Raw genomic sequence first — 20,306 nt, 5'->3', positions numbered from 1 at the left:
CACACACATACACACACACACACACACCCCAGATGCTAAGAAAGTTAAAATTTCAAGTCATAGTATCCCAGGAAGATTTACATGCCAACTTTTGATGCAATTTATGTTTTATGTTAACTTTCCTGGCCAGCCTGACAAAATTAGTCTCTTTCTTCTTCCCAAAACATTTCATTTTGTTGGGAAACATTTTACTAATTTTGACTTTTTTGATATCCCTTTGTGACAACTGCAAAGAAGGTAGGAAAGCTGTGTTATGGCAGGACGTGTTGTCCGTAACATTCCTGGGTGGTTTACAGCTGACACTGGGCTGCACAGCTGGCTAATGTGACACTGGACTGCAGCATGGCCTTACTGTGACTTCTGTTCTGATACCCTTAGCATTTCCTCACACTGGCTGTGTCTAAGAACTCATAAATATTAGGGATTTCTTCCACTCTGAAATGTAGTCTTTTTAAAAAATATTTTTCTACATACAGAATAAAACTAGGAAAATATTTTCAATAAAAAATTAAAAAATAAATAAGACCCAAACAAACAAGTCCCTGTGCCCTCATTCCAGTTGTCTGTTTTCTTTCTTTCTCCTTAATCACAGGTTGTTGGACTCTGAACGAGGCATTTAAACTTTTGTTTCTGGGAGTCACTCTGGCTTTGCTCAGTAAACAATTCTCTCCTGTAATCTCTACTTAGAATAGACAGAATTCTAGATGTCACCTCACCAGCTCCTAGGAGAGCACACGCCCCATTGTCTTTACTGCTCCTCAGGCAGCTTGGAGGGGGAAATGAACTATGAGAGGAACATTAGCAACAAGAGCTAACACTGGAGATGCTTAGTTGTCCCAATTTTACTCCTGCTGTGGTGGTAAAATAGACCTACAAGCAGCAACAGAGAAGGAGGGGATCCAAGTCAGCTTACAAGTCCAGGCTAAAATCCATCATGGCGGGTGTGTGGGGAGGTGTCAAGGAAGAGACTCCAAAGAGCCGGCCACATCCCATCTGCAGTCAACAGCCTGCTCACTGGCTTGTGCTCAGCCTTATTTTTAGATTTCTCCACTTTTATGTTCTGCAGGACTCCCTCCCTAGGGAATGGTACTGCCTACAGTAGGCTTAGTCTCCTGCACTAATTAACACAGCCACCCATGGCCAATCCAGTATGTTTATTCATTTGCTGAGACTCTCTCCCCAGAGGAGTCTAAGCTGTACCAGGTTGGCAAAGTGGACATTCATTTGGAATGAATATTTTAAAAAGTTTTGTGTCGGTGATACCTCTGATACATTTTCTGTTCATGATATTATCATCTGCATTTTGTAGATGGAAAAGCAAAAACAAAACAAAAACAAAAAAAACCGACACAAATTATTTTCAAAGTTTCTCTACCCTAACCCCTGAGGAGTGACATGGGAGGGAACTGACACCGGGTATCTAAGTACTAGCTATGTACTAAGTACTAGCTATGTACTAAGTACTAGCTATAGCCTCTCAAGCACCGAGTTAGGCTGTTTCTCTAAACAGACCTTGATGATTACAAAGACCATGTTTGCTATGTCTGTAATCTTATGGGAAGGTTGTAGTCATGCACATGCTAAATGCAAAAGTGATTCCCCATCACACTGGCTTTGAAAATATTAACCACTGGGTTTACAAATCAATGGTAAGACTGAGTCTTGATTACTTTATCATTCAATGAATCCAATCAACAAATATTTATTAAATGCGTTCTATGCACCTATAACTTCCTGAGCGTCAGCCAAATCCAAGCGTGAAAAGGACACCATGTAAGCTGGGTTTATTAGGGAGCCAGTGATCCAAGATGATTAGAGCCATTCTAATTTTCTACTAGTGATATTGATTTCTAGTTGTGTTTAAATAAATAAGTGTAATTTAAAATATGTCACTATTGATGTGTGTTGTCCATTTGTAATGAAGGAAAATGGACTTAGTTCTTTTCTCAGATGTGAAAATGCCTCTAATAAAATACTTTCTCCAAACCAATAATGTTATGTTTTCTATACTGACAGGAACACTTTGGGTCTTGAGTTTTTGAAAGAAAAAGTGCTTGTTAAGATATTTTCTCAATAATTAATTTTATTCCTCTTCAAGTCTCTCATGGGGTTGGAGACCAGATAGTTGTTTAGGGGTTAAGATGCTTTTCAGTCTAGATAGATGTTTTAACTTGATAGAGATGAGATATGATAGATATCGATTCACATTCAGAATTTTAGATGCACCAAGATAGGAAAGATGTTTTCTTCAAAGTTGCCAAATACAAGTAGCCAAATCACCATGAATGTAACATTTATATCATTCTTGATTGTTTTGTAGTTTTTCTTGACCCATGTAGTTTATTTTATATATGTGTAATAATATATATGTATATGTAAAAAATAAAAAATATAAAAACTATCTCTTTCTTTCTTACTCATGAAACTTTCAGTGCACAATTAGGAACTGTAATGGGAATTTTGGTTTCTTTGTAAGTTCAGTGATATAAATATATTTTTATTTTAATCCCAAGTGCGGGGTTTTAGCTTTGGCTTCAGTTTATGCAGAGCTGGTAATTATCTCCTGTGGGGCGTGGTCTCTGCCAGCTGGAGTTAGTTAAATCCTCAGGACTCTGAGGGGTATAAAGAGGGGAGCATCAAGGGAGAAGGTGGCGGTTTGGAGGAGGCTGGCCAAGGTCTGCCTGCTGCTGACAGCTGAGATTGGCATTACCCCCAAAAGAACCCAACACACTACCTAGCCAGAAGAAGTAAAGAGGTCTATGTCCCTTTTTCCTCCTTCTATCCTTCTTTCTCTCTTACCAAGAGTTGGGAGGTTGGAAGGGAGGTAAAGGTATTTTACGAACCCTAAATGAAGTAGGTTTGTGAGAAACTTAAGCTTACAAGGAACACTGGAATTCCCTGACAAATCCATCCATTCTTTACTAAGAGCAGCTCTGATGAACACAATCTTACTTTTATGGTGGTGAAGGACCAAACTCTGTTTTCAGTGAATGTGGGTTCGAAGCATATCCTGGGAACAAATGAACAACCCTGGGTTTTTTGTTGTTGTTGTTTGTTTTTGTAACATGACCTTTGATTTATAAGACTGTATGAAAACCAATAAGCTAACGCTATGTTAGTGTTTTAAAGCTACACCTGGAGCCAATTGCATAATGAATACCAGAACAACATGAGCATGTTTTGTAGGGCTACCCGGTTTGCTCCTGTTCTTCCTGCACCCTTAAGAGTCTCCTCTTTAAGGGAAGTGCAGACTTTGCCCATGGAATCTGAGTTACCAAGATATTTCCAAGCAACGTGAAAGTGTGCTTCCTAAGACGATAAAATGTAACCAAGTTAATTCTTGTTCAGATATGCCTTCCTACAGCCTACACACATAATTAATAACACATGCTACGTGACATTGCATTGTTGGTGGGAAGACTATTGAAAGTGTTTAATTCTCTACTGTAAATTTCCTACCCTCTTCTTTCCCAATCCAAGGAGATATTACCTCTGGTGCCTCTTTCTTTTTTATTACCCTGCCTCTTTCAGACTTGCATGGAACCAAGTTCAACAAGAAGAGAAGAAAAAGAAAAACGAAAAAAAAAAAAAAAAAAAAGAAGGGAGAATAAAAGGACAGAAAATATTCTTTTGGAAGTTGCTAGCTGGGTTTGTTTTCTTATTTTATGTGGATAAGCACTTTTCTCTGAGAATGGGGAATTATTTTTATATCAGTTCATTGTATCATCAGGCCCATTGTTTGGTCTTATATATGTGTTAAAATACTAACATTTTCTTGCTTTCTATATTCAAATAGCAGGCATTAACAGCTCTGAATACAAACAATTTTGTACAGCTCACCAATAACCAGAGGGAGCTAGCAGGGACTTTGCAAAGAGACGAAGTTAAAATTATAAAGAAAGTCTCAGAACAAAGAGGTAATTTTAACTGCATCTATGAATTATTGGTGTGCAATCTTATGGTAAAAGTTTAACTTGGTGTCATTATGCAGATTCATTCTTTATGTAATTATCCATTATGCAAAGCCCATTATGGAAATCCACGGAAGCCCCACATCCAGGGCTGCTCCACCATGGAGCTGGAGCCACACCCTACAATCTGAAGATCTAATGCTGTTGAATTATCATCAGCATAAATTGCTAGTTTTACTGATTTTTGTCTTTCTAACATCAAAGAGCAAAGTGCAGTATCAGGACTGCGAGCCTTGAAATGGTGTCTGCAGGACAGGCTGCAGCTTGCTAGGAGCTCACAGGCTCTGCAAAGTGCAGCATGCATGCTGTTGGTCCAGGACTTGCTTTCACTAAGGGAAACGACAGTGGATTCGAAGCACTGATGGTGACTAACACTTCCGGTTTGTGTCTGTGGTGACTTGAATGGATCCCACAATTATTTTAAACAATAGAGTCCCATAGGGTGTATGGCTTCTTAGGAATAACTTTCATTTTTAAAAAGTCTTCTATTCTTCTGATAGTTAGTAATTAACATTTTCTGTGTTTAGGTTTTAAAGTATACAAATTTGGAAGCTGATGTGGGATAAACTGGGAAATGATATTTAATGTCCAAGCATTCTCTGGTGTGGTGTCAACAATCTCCCTACCCCCTGATTCCTCCCCCCCCCAAGGTTTAATTTATTTATAACAACGTGTGGATGTGTGTTTCTTTGTGAGGGTATATGCTGCAGTGCCCATGGAGGCCAGAGACACTAGATCACCTGGTGGTTGTGATCTGCTCAACTTAGGGCCGGGAACAAAAGTCAGATCCTCCTGGAAAGCAGAGCAGGCCCTTAACTGCTGAACCATCTCTCAGCCTCAGCAATCTTTTCTTAAAGATTCAGATAGTACCGAGCTCAGGCTTCCCAAGTGTGGTACTCCACTTCAGAAGACACAAAGTAGCCATAGCTGTCACCCTGAAGGGAAAGAGCTACATCGTAACAAGAGGCGGGGGACAGGGGAAGCATGAGATAGGTGATCCACCACCTCACACACACTGGACCTCATGCTTCACCCAGAAACTTCTTTCAAGGGTCATTTAGCCTCTTAGCTTAGAAAACTCACCATCAAAATATTCTCAGTGCATAAGGCTAAATGAATTTGTGCCAACTGACTCGTCAGAAAGGCCTGGCTGGAAGCCACCTTCCATATAGATCCATCAATAAAGAAAGAGCCTTAAAACATCAGGAAAGATAGAAAATGTTATAATTAAAAGTTAAGTAAATACAAAATACCTCCCTTCCCTTGAGCTTTCTAAACTTGATGTGCAGTAAAAGCAAAAGATTTCACACCTTTCTATTATAGATCAGGCTTTTGTGTATGTAGAGAAAATAACTGAAATAAGTAAATATTAAGTATGCCAGAGTAAGGGCAACGTGAGCTCTACATTTGACTGGACAGCGGCAGTGCTCGACTTTTATATTTACAAAACAATTTATAGAGGGAGTACCAAAGAGACATAACCTTAAGGTGGAATTCTACGATATTCTGAGGTAATTTCCATAAAGGAAGATAAAATAAAACAGAGGGGGGAAAAAAGAGGTAAGAAACAGAAAACAACCAAAGTAGTATATAAGCTGTAACTAGTCTATAATTGTAATAATAATTGCGTAACTTATTTTGTAATTTTGTTATATATTATGTATGTGCCACTACATCTGCTTTATGTTAGTTATTATGTTAATAAGCTATAACAATATAATTTAACTAATTGTAAGTGGTTTAAATTCACCAATGAAAATTCAGTAACTGGAAAAGTGGGCTCAAAGATACCTGGTTTGCTCTTTCGACTATTGTGATGGCTACTTTATGTCAACTTGACACCAGCTTAAGTCACTGGAAAGGAAGGAGCCTTAAGTGAGAAAATGCCTTCGTAAGAGCCAGCTGGAGGGTATTGTCTTTTCTTTTTTTTTTCTTTTAAAATAATTTTTAACTAAATAAATTTATTTTATTACACATGTATAAATTAAACTAATTAGTGAATGAAGGGGAAGTGGGCTGGTAGTCCAGGGTTTTACAAGAAAGCAGGCTGAGCAAGCCATGGGGAGCAAGCCAGTAAGCAGCACCCCTCCATGGCCTGTGCATCAGCTCCTGCTAACAGGTTCTTAGCCTGTTTGAGTTTCTGTCCTGACTTCCTTAGATGATGAACAATGGCTTCTAAGTAGAAGCCAAGTTTCCTCCCCCGGTTGCTTTGGTCATGATATTTCATCACAGCAATAGAAGCCTTAACTAGGACAACTATATGCTCTCTGTAAGAGAATTGTTCCAAATAACATGTACAGACTGAAAAGTAAAAAAGAAGAAATAAAGACAATTTGAAAGAAATGCTAAATATGCGAATATCCTAAAATAGGTAGTTACAACTGAAACTGGAGCTGATGATTCAGCGGGATGTGCTGCTGAGCTCACACTTAGGGCACTCCTCGCCAGCACAAGGACCACAGCTGCATGGACCACAACTCAGTGCCACCACACTTGGCTTCCTGTTAGCTCCGGGACCCCAACCTGCATCCTCAAGCTTGTGCAGGAAGCCTCTCACTCACCGACCCAGGACTCAAGGTAAGCCTCGAGCTTGCATACTCGTTTGGGTGAACTTACTCGAGCTGCACCCAAGAGTCACCACTTAGCTCCTAAATTCTATGGAGCTGATGGAACGTTTTGTGTGGTGTATCAACTGTCAACCCTACAGAGTGCTTCCTCAGGCCACGACTTCTGTCTGCTGCTCCAAACGACTTCACTGCTGCCGAGAGTCGGGCGCAGACGTTACCGACATTGCATATGTGAAGCGTGAAGAAGTTCACTGGTGTTTGTTGTTCAGAGGAGGCGCTGGTTCTCAAGCCCAGAGTTAGCGAGATCAAAGAGCAGAAACTTGAGCTCCACGCTGCATGTGTGTGGAAGCCTCATAGCATGTATTTAGAAATTCTGAGAAACTCTTGAAAACTCTCCAGGAGTTAAGGACTTAGCCAAAGACTGGAAGCAATCACGTTCCACAAAAGTCAACATCAAAGTGTCTGCAGGGTCAGTGATTATTTTCTCATATATTTTCTTTAACATCACATGAGAGTTTTGCTGTTGATTCCACAAGTGCTTTATGTATGTGCACACAACACCCACACACCCACACATCAGTATAAGACAAAGGACTCCCTTCCTCACTCCCTTTCCACCTGATCTTTGGAACCCAGATTGTCTAAGGAGTGTCACACAGCCTTCAGGGAGATTATAAGCCCAACCCTTTCCTGATAAGAAACCCCAATTCAGAAAGTCCGTGAGGATTCCTGGAATCATCCATTCTGTTCTAATGAGATGTCTCTGGTTTTGGCTTTCAATCAATGACCTTTAACCATACCTGAGAGTTCTTCCCCTACCCATAGGATAATCACGCACTGTGTTCCCCTTCTTATGATAGGGCTGTGCTATTGCATGAAAATGAACTATTCCTGGAGGCCGCAGCCCCAGGGAGTCAAACACATTCACTCTCAAAACCCCTCCCGCTGCCTACGGTTTATAGGTCCCTGTCCCAGCGCTATGAGCTTCATCAGAGATCATCTGATATTCATTCATTTATTCTGGGGAAGGAAGGGTTTCCTTTCTCCCTGAAGAACTCATCACTGGGCCTGAACTCATTACTGACCGTCAGTAAGCCAAGTGCCGCTGGCCAACCAGACCTTCAGCCATTCACTGGCCTGTCAGTGCAGACCGCTGCCACCATCTTGCTGGTGCCACCTCGCCCACTATCCAGGCGGTCTGTAAGGAGCAAGCGGCTGTCTGTTCCTGAAGCAGCATTTTTGTTCGCCTGAACAAAACCTGGCTCAAGCCTCTGCCTCTCGTCTCAGTCTCAGAGTTCTGAGTGAGCCTCCCCTTGTCAGCTGCTCAAGAAGCAGCCACTGGCTTGCCTTTGTCAGGCTGGGCCCTCCTGCGACCTGGCTTGGGTTCTGTAGCCCTGAGCTCCTTTGACTCTGCGCTTCGCACCTGCCATCCTTGGAGCGTGCACTTCTGTTTTTGTGCTCCACAGGCTCAATATTCCAAGGAGAGTGCCTGACAAAGCCTGGGAATGGGACAACATACAGGCACAGGGGAATTATGCTTGAATGTGGATCTTTCCATAAGCTTACGATATGTGGTGTACACTTACATGAGGGTGTAGGGGGCTGTGGGCGGGGCCAGGGTCACCACACTGCTGATGCTGATGCTGATGCTGTGCGCTATTTACTTGGATGCACAATGGGCTCTTCCTATGATAACAGGACGTAACTCCCTCAGAGTTTGCAAGTTAGCCTTTTGTCAACTCAACACAAGCTAGATTCACCTAGGAGAAGGAAATGCCTGTTGAGGACTTGTCTCCCTCATGTTGGCCTGTAGGTGTTGTGTTTAATGATGATGGATGTGGAAGAGCCCAGCCCAGTGTGGGTGTTTGACCCCGAGCAGGTGTTTCTGGGGTGTATAAGAGAATAGGCTCAGAGGGGAGCAAGCTCGTAAGAGGTGTCCTTCCAGTGTTGTTCAGTTCCTGCCTCTAGGGTCCCGACTTGACTTTCTGCCCTGACGTCCCTCAGGGATGGAACTGTGAGCCAAATAAACCCGTTCTTCCCCAAGATGCATTGCTCATGATGTTTATCACAGACAGAAAGCAAAATAAGGCACAGGCTAAGCAACTTCCACAGAAACAAATCATCACTGAGCCAAAACCTCAGTGAAGCACACAGCAGATGGCAGTGACACAAGTGTGACAACTTCTGCTGCCTCCAGGGTTACTCTGGGCATGTCATGTCTCTACATGTCTGTAGACTGGGGATGATCCAGGGAAGCCACCATCCTGTGACCTGCTAGGAGCCACTCAACTGAGCATGGATGAGGCACTAAGAATGTTAAGGAAACTGGTAAACAAAACAAGCACATTGCATGTGTACAGAACCCAGCCGTGGTCGCTGCAGAGACTGCCAGCCCTGTTCATGTATGTACAGTGCAGGTAACGCAGAACACTGATGTTTCTCAGGTAAAAATAATACACGGGAAAGTGAATTCACAATTTTGCTTTCAAGTATAAATATACAAGTTAACAGAATTATCAGGCATGCTTTAAAAGGCAACATTTGAATGTAGATCCTTAACACATTATAATTTGAAATTTATGAAAATATTCTCAGAGTCCAGCTATTCATAGATAATTATTAATGTTTATGCTAATTTTACTCATTTTCTTGGTATGGCGGGATCAGAAAAATGAATCTGCGCAGTTTAATTTATAAACCCAATCTGTCTTCCCTCAGTTTGTGATGCTATCTGTTATCTTTATTCTAATAACTTCAGTAACTGGCATTCTTGTTATTTAATTAAACTAAAATATATCCACACATCTATAAAAGGCAAATGTGCAGGCAAGCAAGCACAGTAAAATGGGAACATTAAGTCCAAAATATTAATCTAAAATTATATATAGATAGAATTCTGTGCTTCATTCTCACAAAAGTCACAGTGCCATCAGATTTAATCCCTGGAGAGATGATTAAGAATCATTCGTAGCGTTGAATATTATAATTCTCAAGGCACACTCAGATCTATTATCTCACTCAAGTATCATCACGCCTAGGACGCTTAGCTGGAAAAAGAGTGTTACCAGAGGAAGGGTAAGCAGGCTACCAAGATGAGACCTGATAGGCTATGACCATGTGGTGGGAGAGGAGGACCCCTTCTGCCACAGACCTAGGGGAGGGGAATAGGGTGAAAGAGGGAGGGAGGGGGGAATGGGAGGATACAAGTGAAGGGATAACAATTGAGGTGTAATATGAATAAATTAGTCAAAAAATAAAAAAAATAAAGAGTGCTGGTCACCATGAAATGGAAGGGATAAATACATGACATCTACGCACACCACGTAACATACTGGCGTTGCTCCATCTACGCATACCATGTAACATACTGGCATTGATCCATCTGACTCTTAGAAAATGCAGAGAGAACGGAAGCTCAGGTTCTCATAGCCAAACCAGTGGCAATGCACTTGTTAGCTAGCCAGTTCTAGCTGGTTGAGGGTGTATACGCTTTGAGCTATCTCATAAATAACGCGTGACTCTGCTGACCCAAAACATAACTAGAGATCACTGCTACACAGTTTTGGAGAGTAGGAAACACCTGCAAGCAGCAAGAGGCACTCAAAGACTGGAAGGGCCTAAGGACAAGCACTTCAGCTTAGATACCTGTACGTCTGATGCCTGGTCTCACTCTGTGTCACTTCTTGTCTGCAGCCAGCCTGCATGGGTCTGACACTCACATGATCAGTTCTGTGGTTTCTGTAAAGCTCTGGAGAGTGAAGTGCTGGCATCAACAACACACTGAAGTTCAGAACTGTCAGATGAGCGTAATGCAAACTGCATGAGTGTGTAGTGCCGGAATATTGATTTTTTTCCTTCCATTAATAGCGATACTTAGCATACGGTGTGGGTGAGTCTCATTAGGCCCACCGTGTAAAGGAGGCAACTGGAAGACACTTAAGGATGCGTGACATTAAATAAAACATCAGCAGATGAAGTAGATGTTCCAAGTGGGCTCCTTCCACGCCTACAGAAGATGTTCCTTTCTGATTTTATTAACAGCTGTTTCATTGTTTGATCCAGTGTTGTTGAAGTTATTTTTCTCCCAAAATAAAGGAAAGCAACTGAAGTAAAAGATTTTTATTAATCTTAAAAAGTGGTGGGATCCTCAGCAATGAAATAACACCATCACTTTCAAGAAATGCTTAAAGCTACAGTGTGAAAATTTTTATGTCTTTGTGTGTAGGGGTAGGGCTGTGTCCATACGCATCTGTGTAGGTGCATGCACATATGTGCACAGATGTCTGGGCAGGCGTGTGCACCTGTGTGCATACTGAGCCCAAAGGTGGACTTTGAGTCCTGCTCTGCCACTGCCTTTCTCACTTCCCTGATACAGGGTTTCCCAGGAAATCTAAAGCCTTTGCATGCCAGCAGCTCCTCCTGTTAGTCTAGACTTGAAAACTGCACACAAGCTTTGGCATTGTCACTGCAGACACTGGCCTGTTTGCATGAGGACTGTCATGAACTTGTAAATCTGACTTCAAATCTTCCAGAAGATGTGCACAACATAGAAGCCACGATCCCTAGGAACATGGCACAGACAGCATGTCACCAGTTATGTGATCTCTGTGTATAAAGCACTTTGGTGTTAGGACATTTCAATCCTTCATCAGCTAAATGTAATTCTAAGCCCCAAATCCTTGATTCTGCACAGCAGCTTTAAGTCAGACCTAGCAATACACGGCTTGTATAATTCTCTTCTCTCCTGATTACCTCAGCAGTGTGTGCTGGCTATCAACGTGTGAATGCCACTGAGTATGTCACTAACATATTTAAACAAGCAGTTTTTTCCTCTGGTAATAATTCCATTTGAACCTTTTCTGTTGATTTGTGATTACCCAAAACATTACAGTGAAAATGCCCTTGCCAAGGCCTTCTTACTGATGTCTTGGGCTATTCACTCCTTCAGTTTGCTTGAGCCCTGCTGTCTTTAGGCAAAACCTCATGAAAGAGGCGAGGTTGAGAAGGCCTTACTCACTTCCTGAACCGGAAATGCTGGAGGGTAAGCACTCACCTGATGGGGAGATATGCCTCCAGGAAATGGCAGGCTCTGGCTTCCCAGTGGCCAAGCAAGTCAGGGTGACGTTGGTCCCTTCGTTGATGGTCATGTCGTTTGAGATGTCATATATTTTCGGAGGAACTGAAAAGGCAAAGACACTGTGGTGAGACTCAGTATCTATAAGACTTTGCTGAAATACCCTTGAGTACTTCAACTCCATAACACCCTAACAGAAATGTCTGCTGATATCCGTTCTTCATTGCTCTGCTGTTGCCTCCTGGAGATCTCTGTGGTAACTCATACCTCTGATAAGCTTTTGGTCCATTGGTTAGATGTATTTTTCTCTAAATATTTTCTCTCATTATTACCAATATGAACACAATATTCCATAATAAATTTGCATATTGAATAACTTGGGCTGGGTAATTTAGAACATGGACCCATCTCCTTTTTCCACCTAGTATCGTCATTATAATGAGGGCTCTGCTTTGAAAATGGTTACTAGCAGGACCCAGTGTGCCAGCTTGCTGACTTCTGTGCTGCATGAGACAGGGAGGGGATGAAAAGGAAGGTTGATCTGGGGTCACGGAGGGAGGCATGTGCTGCTTCCATCTCACACTGGAGACAGTGGGGATGGGTATGCTTGGGGGTCACTGTCCTGGGGAGCAGAGGCGGTTTATTAAAGACCATGTCGGTAATAGAAAGAGCTCCTTGAAGCAGATCACACTACAGCTCACCTGCCTGACATGCTCTTGTACATGGTGGCTTGACCAGGGTGATGGGGAAACACACTGGGAGCTTCCTGATGCATTAGACTTGGGAGAGAGTGATGCTTGAGTCTTCACTGAGATACAGAGAGAGACTCTGCATGTGTATTCTATGGCCGCAACTGGAGTACTTGAGCCAGCACAGGCCCAGAGGCCAGCAAGGAATCAGTCTCTAAAACTGGCTGGCGTGAAGCACACGTATGACACGAGGGTCTAACTTCAGGCATGTTCCTAAGCATCATCGTTCTGTCAGTGATATCATCACTCTGGCAGTGATGTCATCACTTTGAAAATGATGCTGTCACTCTGACAATGATTTCTCAGCTTAGACAATGATATTTTCACTTTGACAATGATGCCATCACTTTAATAATAGCCAGCATGTGCAGCCTAGGTTATGCCTGACTTAAAAAAAAAAAAAAGAATTTCAGCATTTTGATAATGGCAGTAAAATCTGAGTAAGATGGAATTAGTCATCTTGACAGATTAGATAACTGACCTCTCCTGAAGGGTAGTTTGAATTATTTCATTCTGGTTTGTGTATTTCAGTAGTTAGTTTAAAGTCCAGTAGCTAAACACTGTAATTTTGTAATAAGTCACCCATATTCTTTTACACTATCTTTGAATATTTTCCATAGAATCAAAGCTCTACTACAAGAAAATCATGTTGATTTACTTAGAAATGTAAGGCATGACCAAGGAAGAAAATAGTTGCTGAGTGCATTCCATGTGAATGCTTACAAACGACACAATTTAACTGGCATTTTAAATACACTGTCGTCAAGTTCTTTACCTAGATCTTCTCAGGAAGACAACAACAACAACAATAGCTTTAAAAACAATGTTCTTTTTAGCTTTTCTGAGATGGAACATAATAGAGACCATAACATTCTAGAAGAAAGATGTAGAGATGCTTTGTGTCCATCAGGCAAACTAGGAGAGCTACTTAATTGAAATTATAATGCTGAAAATATCATTTGCAGGGTCTAGAACATACCCAGCCTCAAAAGAGCTTGCTGTACAAACAGGAGGGCCTGAGTTTGCATCTCTGGTACCCATGCAGGATGTCAGGCTTGGTGTATGGCTGTTAGCAGCAGTGCTGAGGGCCAGGAGGGAAGAGGACCCCTGGGGTTTGCTGCCCTGTGCAGATAATAGTGACCTACTGTTACTGTGAGAGACCCTGAGTCACAAATAAGATGAAGAAAGAGAAAAGCACATGACATGACTGGCTGGCCTTCTTTACACACACACTCACACAGACGTGTGCAAAAGAATACATATAAACATATGTACATACATAAACAAGCACACACATAGAAAGCATGTATACACTATGTGAATATGCAGAGAGAGAGAGAGAGAGAGAGAGAGAGAGAGAGAGAGAGAAAGAGAGAGAGAGAGAGAGAGAGAGAGAGAGAGAGAGAGAGAAAGAGAGAGAGGGGGTACTTGTACACATGCCTATGTATAGGCATAAAATGCCAGGTCCACTGTGAAAAATGTTAGATAGTATTTGCACAGAGTTTGAGTCAAGTATGGGCAATTTCTTTTACAAAGTCGACTATATCAGATGACTCCAAGTTCGGCATGGGTATGTATCTTTGTTAGATATACTGCCATCCTTTAAAAATCACACACTCTTGATCTCGATGGCGGCCCCTTTGGTCAGCCGCATCTGAGCCTATGCTCGCCTGCTCCTCCAGTGCTTAGCATCACACTGCGTTCACACTAAGCATTTGTGTTAAATGGGAAGCAACCAGTTGCTTAGCCATCCATCCACGTTTGACTTGACATTGTCACAGCTAGATGTCAGTGGTGAGAGGAAGCAAGAACGTCAAGGTGTCACCTGCCATTTCAGGGATGGCGGTCAGCTCCCTGAATGTGCCACAGAGAAGAAACATCTAGAAGGGGCTACTAATAAGAAAAAAAATTAGCTGGCTGAGTTCTTTCCCAGGATACATCAGTGCCCTGTGGAAACACAGGTGACATCCTTCTGAGTTGTTGCTTGTGGAGGTGAAAAAAGTGAGCCTTGCTGAATATTCAAAATGACACACATTCTGCTTCCCGGTCTTCCAGTTTCTACTAAAGACCATGAAAAGAATGATTCTAGACCTATAGAAAATGCAGGAAGCTAAAGGACATTTAAAGGAGACAGTGGACAGGAAACAAGAGAAATGCTTCCCAGATGCCCTTCCGCAGCATCTTTGCTTGATGCTGGTTTTACAAACTGAGTTGCATAACCAGCTCATCACAGCCTGTGAACAAGGGAAACATCTAACCCCAACCAGACAGCTAAGAGGGGCTCAAATAGATGAAATTTATCTTGGTCAGCTCCAAGAGAAAAGCAAACTGGGTACTGAGTACAGGCTCCACCCATGACTGGAACAGGGCAGGATATTATAAGACTCCTTTGAGGCCCAACCTTGGGATCAGAATCCTCCAGAAATCTTGAGTATGAGGGTGGGAGGGAGAGAGGGAGGGAGGGAGGGAGGGAGGGAGAGAAAGAGAGAGAGAGAGAGAGAGAGAGAGAGAGAGAGAGAAAGAGAGAGAGTAAGAGAGAGAGAACTACTTAACAGTCTGTATATGTGTTACTTTCTGATAGAATTTTATTTAATATTTTTTTATTCTTATTTATTTTAAAATATTATTATTAATTCTGTTGGAATTTTACAGTGAATGTTCCCATCCTGTTTACTGTAAACTCCCACAGTGCTTTCTGTTTTTAATCAAAAAATTTTTTATTTATTATAAATCCTGATTGTTATCCCCTTGCTTGTATCTTCCTATTCCCACCCTCCCTCCCTCTTCTGCCCTATTTCCATCCCCTAGTCCTCTGGCAGGGTGGTCCTCCTCCCCACCATCTCACCACAGCCTATCAGATCTTATCAGGAGAGCCTCCCTGCCAAGGAGAAGTGACCAAATCAGAAGTACTTTCTTAAAGACGCACTTAGTCAATTTATGATTTTTAATTCGATAAATAACTATAGGTTTTAAGAAGTATCATGGATTGCTATGTCATTGTTTGTGTGTTTATGATCTGGAGCACATGAAAGAAGCCGCAATTTGTTCTTCTAAATGTGAACCACAGAAGCACAGTGAACAAGGAGTGTGAGCTGGGTACCTAATCATCACAGAGAAATGTGGAGATCAGAAGGCGGCTTGTGAAAGTCCATCTCTTCTCCCTCCATGTGTGACTGAACTCAAGCATCAGGGTGATGCAAATGTCTTTATACATGTCTCAGGCCCTAGGTTAATTATTCTTTTAAACTCACACCCATTTAAATTAATCTAATTCATGTTTGTCCCTATGTTGTTTGTGGTCCTGAAACTCAGTTGCTTTTGCCCACGCCTTCTCCAGCCATGCATTGGCCCTCAGACAGGAGATGAGTCATGGTTGGACGCATGTCTAGATTTAAATTCTCTGAAGGTAATTTACTTCCTCATGTCACCAAGAATGAGTCAGTCTGACCTGCTGCCATTTGAGCCATCTGTCAGTGCCCTTAGCAGGGCACTCGGCATTGAAGAGATGCCCAGCATGCATTTCCAAACTGGAAGGTCATCACATTCTTCCCACAGAGACTCCTGGGCACTGTCTTACTGTTTGTATTAATTTGTGAATAGATGGATGTTTTTAACGTATTTTGCACTTTATTGTATTTTCTTTCTCTTTGGGGTTTGATGCAGGACCCTTTTTGTGTGACAATGTACAAAAGGCATGGCATTCTATAGTGGCAGTTTTTGTTTCCTTAAAAACTCAGTTACATCATGCAAACATGTTTTTGTTTTAATACCAGGTATGGGATATGGGGCTGTTTTAGACTGTCCACAGAAATGGACTATTTGACTTCTGTGAGCTCTGAGAGAGGCATGATCTTTGCCAGCTGTGGATAGTTTAATTCTGGGGACTCTGAGAGGGTATAAATGCCAGAGCCCAAAGAGGGACTGGGGAGACACTCTGCAGAAGAAGGAGAAGCTGGTGCTGCTCCCCCATCTGCTCCTGGTGGCTGTTGTTGCAGTATTATGAGACTTGCCCCCAAGGAGCCCGCCGACCCTAACAAGCAGGAAGTAGTCAAAAGAGAACAATGCTCCCCCTCCCCACTAACCTTTCTATCCTACCTGGTGTTGTAAGGGATTGGAGTGAGGAAGGGAAGTGGAGGCACAAGATCCCCCAAATTAGATAAAAATACATGCCAATAGCCTTCATCCTCATTTTACTTCTTAAGCCCACGCACACTCCTGAGCTCCTTCCCAAAGAGTGCCCTCCTACCTCAGGGACCTTTTTGTGCTTACTTGAGTTTAATTAGGGTGCGTACATAAACATCAGTGTGGGTCCTCTTAATTAGACACAGGGCTTTCACTTGGTCAGTATTATTTTGTCACCACTATCTCATGTGTGCTGATATATTAATAAATGTTTCTTGTTTTTGTAATAGTCAACCCTCATAGATTTAAAGTGAAATTATTCCACAAATTCATCATGTATTATAGAAACAGATCACTGGTGATTTGAGAAAGCCATGAGGGGACTCATCTGTGCATTAGCAGAGGCTTTGTGGGTGACTTTACAAGCCTATACAGACGCTTTCTAGAAGGAACAAATTAAATGTTTTCCCTGATGCAAGGTTGCATGGCATGTAAAGCTGAGCTACACATGATACTGAAACCTCTCACTGAGAACATGAGAGGGAGATTTTGACTGTTGGCATGTCATGGGGACATTTGGGGTCTGGCCCATATGCTGAATATCTAGGGCCAAAGTCAATGCCCTATCAAACACAGGCTGTGAGGGTCCACAAGGTCACAGCTTTCCACAACCTTCATTAAAGGATGATGGCATCCTAATCCTAATAGCAGCAGGTTATGCAGAGGCATTGCCCAGCGTTTACAGTAACCACCATACCCCAGAATAAAACTGCTCCTGCTGTGACCACCTTGCAAAACCAGGGGCAGTGTCTCACACACAAACATACTTCATCTGCTGGGTCCCTGGGAGCAAAGGCTCTTTTCCAAAATCCTGTGTCCAGGTCCCTATGCTCCTTCTAACTTGTTCACCGGAACAAATAAAGCACACAATTAAAAGTGATTCAGTCTCTTTACACCGCAGTTGACGTCATTCTCCCCAGCTCTATGTCTTATACCCTCAAAACTTGCCGCCCGAACGATGGCATGAATTCCTGAGAGGACTTCTTGAGTCACTGACATAGTCAACTTTGCTGAATGTATGCTCCTGTCTACACAGTTCCACCTTCCCAGAGCTGCACAGCGACGACATAACCCCGAAGCTGACCGCACTTCAGGAATCATGTGGTCATAAGTGTGATGAGGTCCCACTACAAAAGACAGCCCTTGGACTGGCTGTCCCCTTGCCCTCTGAGAGGATGTCCCTTATGAAGAAGACGCCCTTTCTACCATATGTGCCAGGTACTTTAGCTTTCTGAGCCTCCCTGACTCTTTGCTCTCTGTTGGTGTCAATGGTACTCATTTATTTTGTTTTATTATTTTTCATTTGTCATCCTTTTGTAGAGCATAGGTTGAGACCTGGAGTAAAACTCTCTTCATTTGATTTATCTGATCCAGGAAGGAAAATCCCCCGGCATCTATGAGATGAATATCTGTGCATTGTTCACGGGCATCGTCAGCTAACATACCGTCAGCTTTTCTGGGAACATTCTCCATGAACCCTCTATCTGCCATTGGAAGGACTCGATATAATTCTTAGCACACACTGAAGATGCCATTATCATTCCTCATCCTGTGGGTGACCTGAGACATCACACGGTGTCTCCTGCTCAATGCCTGTCATGATGTCTCTGTCACTCAAGCCAGGAGCTGTAGCTGGACACTGACCTCACACATTCAGCTTAGCTCAATGGGATGCTGTATTCTAGGTAGCACTACATGTGCTGGCCACAAGTTTCTGTTTGTTTGATTCCAAAGCTTTGCAGAGGTAGACTTAAAAGATTGGCTTTGGGCCCGGGAGATGGCTGCCTGGGGGAGGTGTTTGCTGTGTGAGCAGCAGGCGTGAGTTTGGATCCCAGCGCTGATATGAGGAGGGCACAGTAGCATGTGCTTGGATTCTCAGAGCTGGGGCAGAGCTAGGAGGAGGATCCTGGGGCCTTTCTCTCCAGCAAGCCTACTGAATCAGCATGTCCAGTGAAGTCCAAGTCAGAGACCTGTCTCAAAAAACAAACAAACAAACAAACAAACAAAAAAAAAAAACCAGCCAGCTAAAGTCACGAAACAATGGTGAGTGAAGGCAGGCTCTGACATCCACTCGTATCCCCACATGTGCACAACGATGTGTATCAGCACACACAGGCACGCAGCCATGCGTCTTCCCATACATGAGCACACGTTACCTTTGGTTTTTTTCCACCCAGTACAGTGTAAAGGATGTTAGTTCAAGTAAACTGTGTTTCTGTAGCTTTCCCAAACCACTTGAGTCAAAAAGCTAGGAAGAGCCATTCATCTCGGGAGAACTGGGTTTTTGTTTTCACTTCTGTCTCCAGCAATGGCTGGCAGTACGAAAAGAACACCCCTCCTTCCCCAGGGTTGGCACCTCCCTTTCCAACTTGGCCCGGAAGGCAGAAGCCCATCTCTGCCTCACTGCAAACCTCCTGAGAAGGTGCTGTTCTAAAACTGGGAGGAAGAATTGCTTTATGACTTTCTTTTCTAAACGTGCTTGTGGGTGCTTGATGGTTTCATGGCCCAGATCTCACCAGCGACACAGCTCTCTCAGCTGACAGACTGTAACTGACTTTATAGTTTATGGCATTTCAAAGATGTGTGTGGCTTCTTTCCTCATCCCATCACTCAAAGATAGTGAAAAGAATAAAAAAAAAAAACACTCCAGAGAATAAGTTATAGATGCGAGCTTGCCAGATTCATGAACTGCCTACTGATGGAATATGCCAGAACAACTTAGGAGGTAAAGAACATGTTTGAGAGAAACACATCTTCCTCTTCCAGCTCTAACTTTGAGTATCATTGAAAACTTTAGTGTTTTCCCTCACTTAAAAGCTAATCCCAATTATTTCCCAGCCTACTGTGTTTTTTCAAGATGCTAGCTACTAAACAGGGCACAGTAGCACTCACCAGTTAGCTCCCAGCTGGCCACCCATCCACTCAGTGGATATTTCCCAAGTATCTGCTTCATCAGAAAGGTAGTCTCCAAAGACCCACCGCAGTCAAGTTAGAAATTCACAATATTAGTAATTATAATACATAGTCACAACACTTACAAAGGAGAGTCTTCAAAATGTTTTGGGAGTGAAACATTACAAATGTTTTTTCAGAAGGCGAGAATAGGCAAGGGTACTGATACTTGATCACATTTTTTTTTTAAACAGATGAGACGTAAGTAGGATAAGATGATTAAACAATAATTTCTTGTATCCAGGTAATAAAGAGAAACAATGTAATGAGCATTTCCCAATCCTGAGTGGGAGGAGGGACAAGCAGAGAGTTCACAGAACAGTGGGTAGCGGGTGAGGCTGAGACCGTGAGCGCTGAGCTCGCCTTAAAACAGGACTCTTACCAGTTCCCTTGTTTATAACTAGAGCAGCAGGTGCTTGGGTGCTTGCACTTATTTTTAAGATCAGGAAGGTGCTTGAGGTAGGAAGCCTCCATGAGGTCACTGGGCACCTCTCTCCACTAGGTTATTTTCTCTGGAGAAGCTCAGTAACCAACTCTCTAAAGCAGAAAGATGTTCAGCATTGTAGCAGGTGAGTGAGGACCGGGGAGCGGTGGGCCCCGCAGAGCATGCAGTGGTGGGTGAACACAACACAGGCTTCACTCCCTCTCTCTTTTCTTGTTTTCTTGTCATCATCTCCTGACAGTTTAACATGGGGGCTGTGAATCTCTGGGATAGGAACACAAGGAATCTTTAACCTTTAAGACATATTTGCTGATGGAAAATGTTCTCATGTGACAGCTTTTTAGTGACAAATGGAAACAAACAGGCTTA

The 20,306-nt window shown here is 42.6% G+C and overlaps 1 protein-coding gene across 1 annotated transcript in view; it reads right to left on the bottom strand.

Moving 5' to 3' along the window:
- NEGR1 (neuronal growth regulator 1) overlaps positions 1-20,306 on the bottom strand; it is a 727,046-nt gene that overhangs the window by 279,276 nt on the left and 427,464 nt on the right. Inside the window, exon 3 of the mRNA XM_084757074.1 lies at positions 11,592-11,717. Within this exon, the coding sequence (XP_084613200.1) occupies positions 11,592-11,717 (126 nt within the window). The remainder of the gene's footprint in view (positions 1-11,591; positions 11,718-20,306) is intronic.

This window comes from Acomys minous (genome assembly GCF_964271855.1).
Source record: "Acomys minous genome assembly, chromosome: 14".
NCBI classification, from domain to species: domain Eukaryota; kingdom Metazoa; phylum Chordata; class Mammalia; order Rodentia; family Muridae; genus Acomys; species Acomys minous.
The sequence above is the reverse complement of the archived record's forward strand: the minus strand, read 5'-3'. Positions and strand labels throughout refer to the sequence as shown.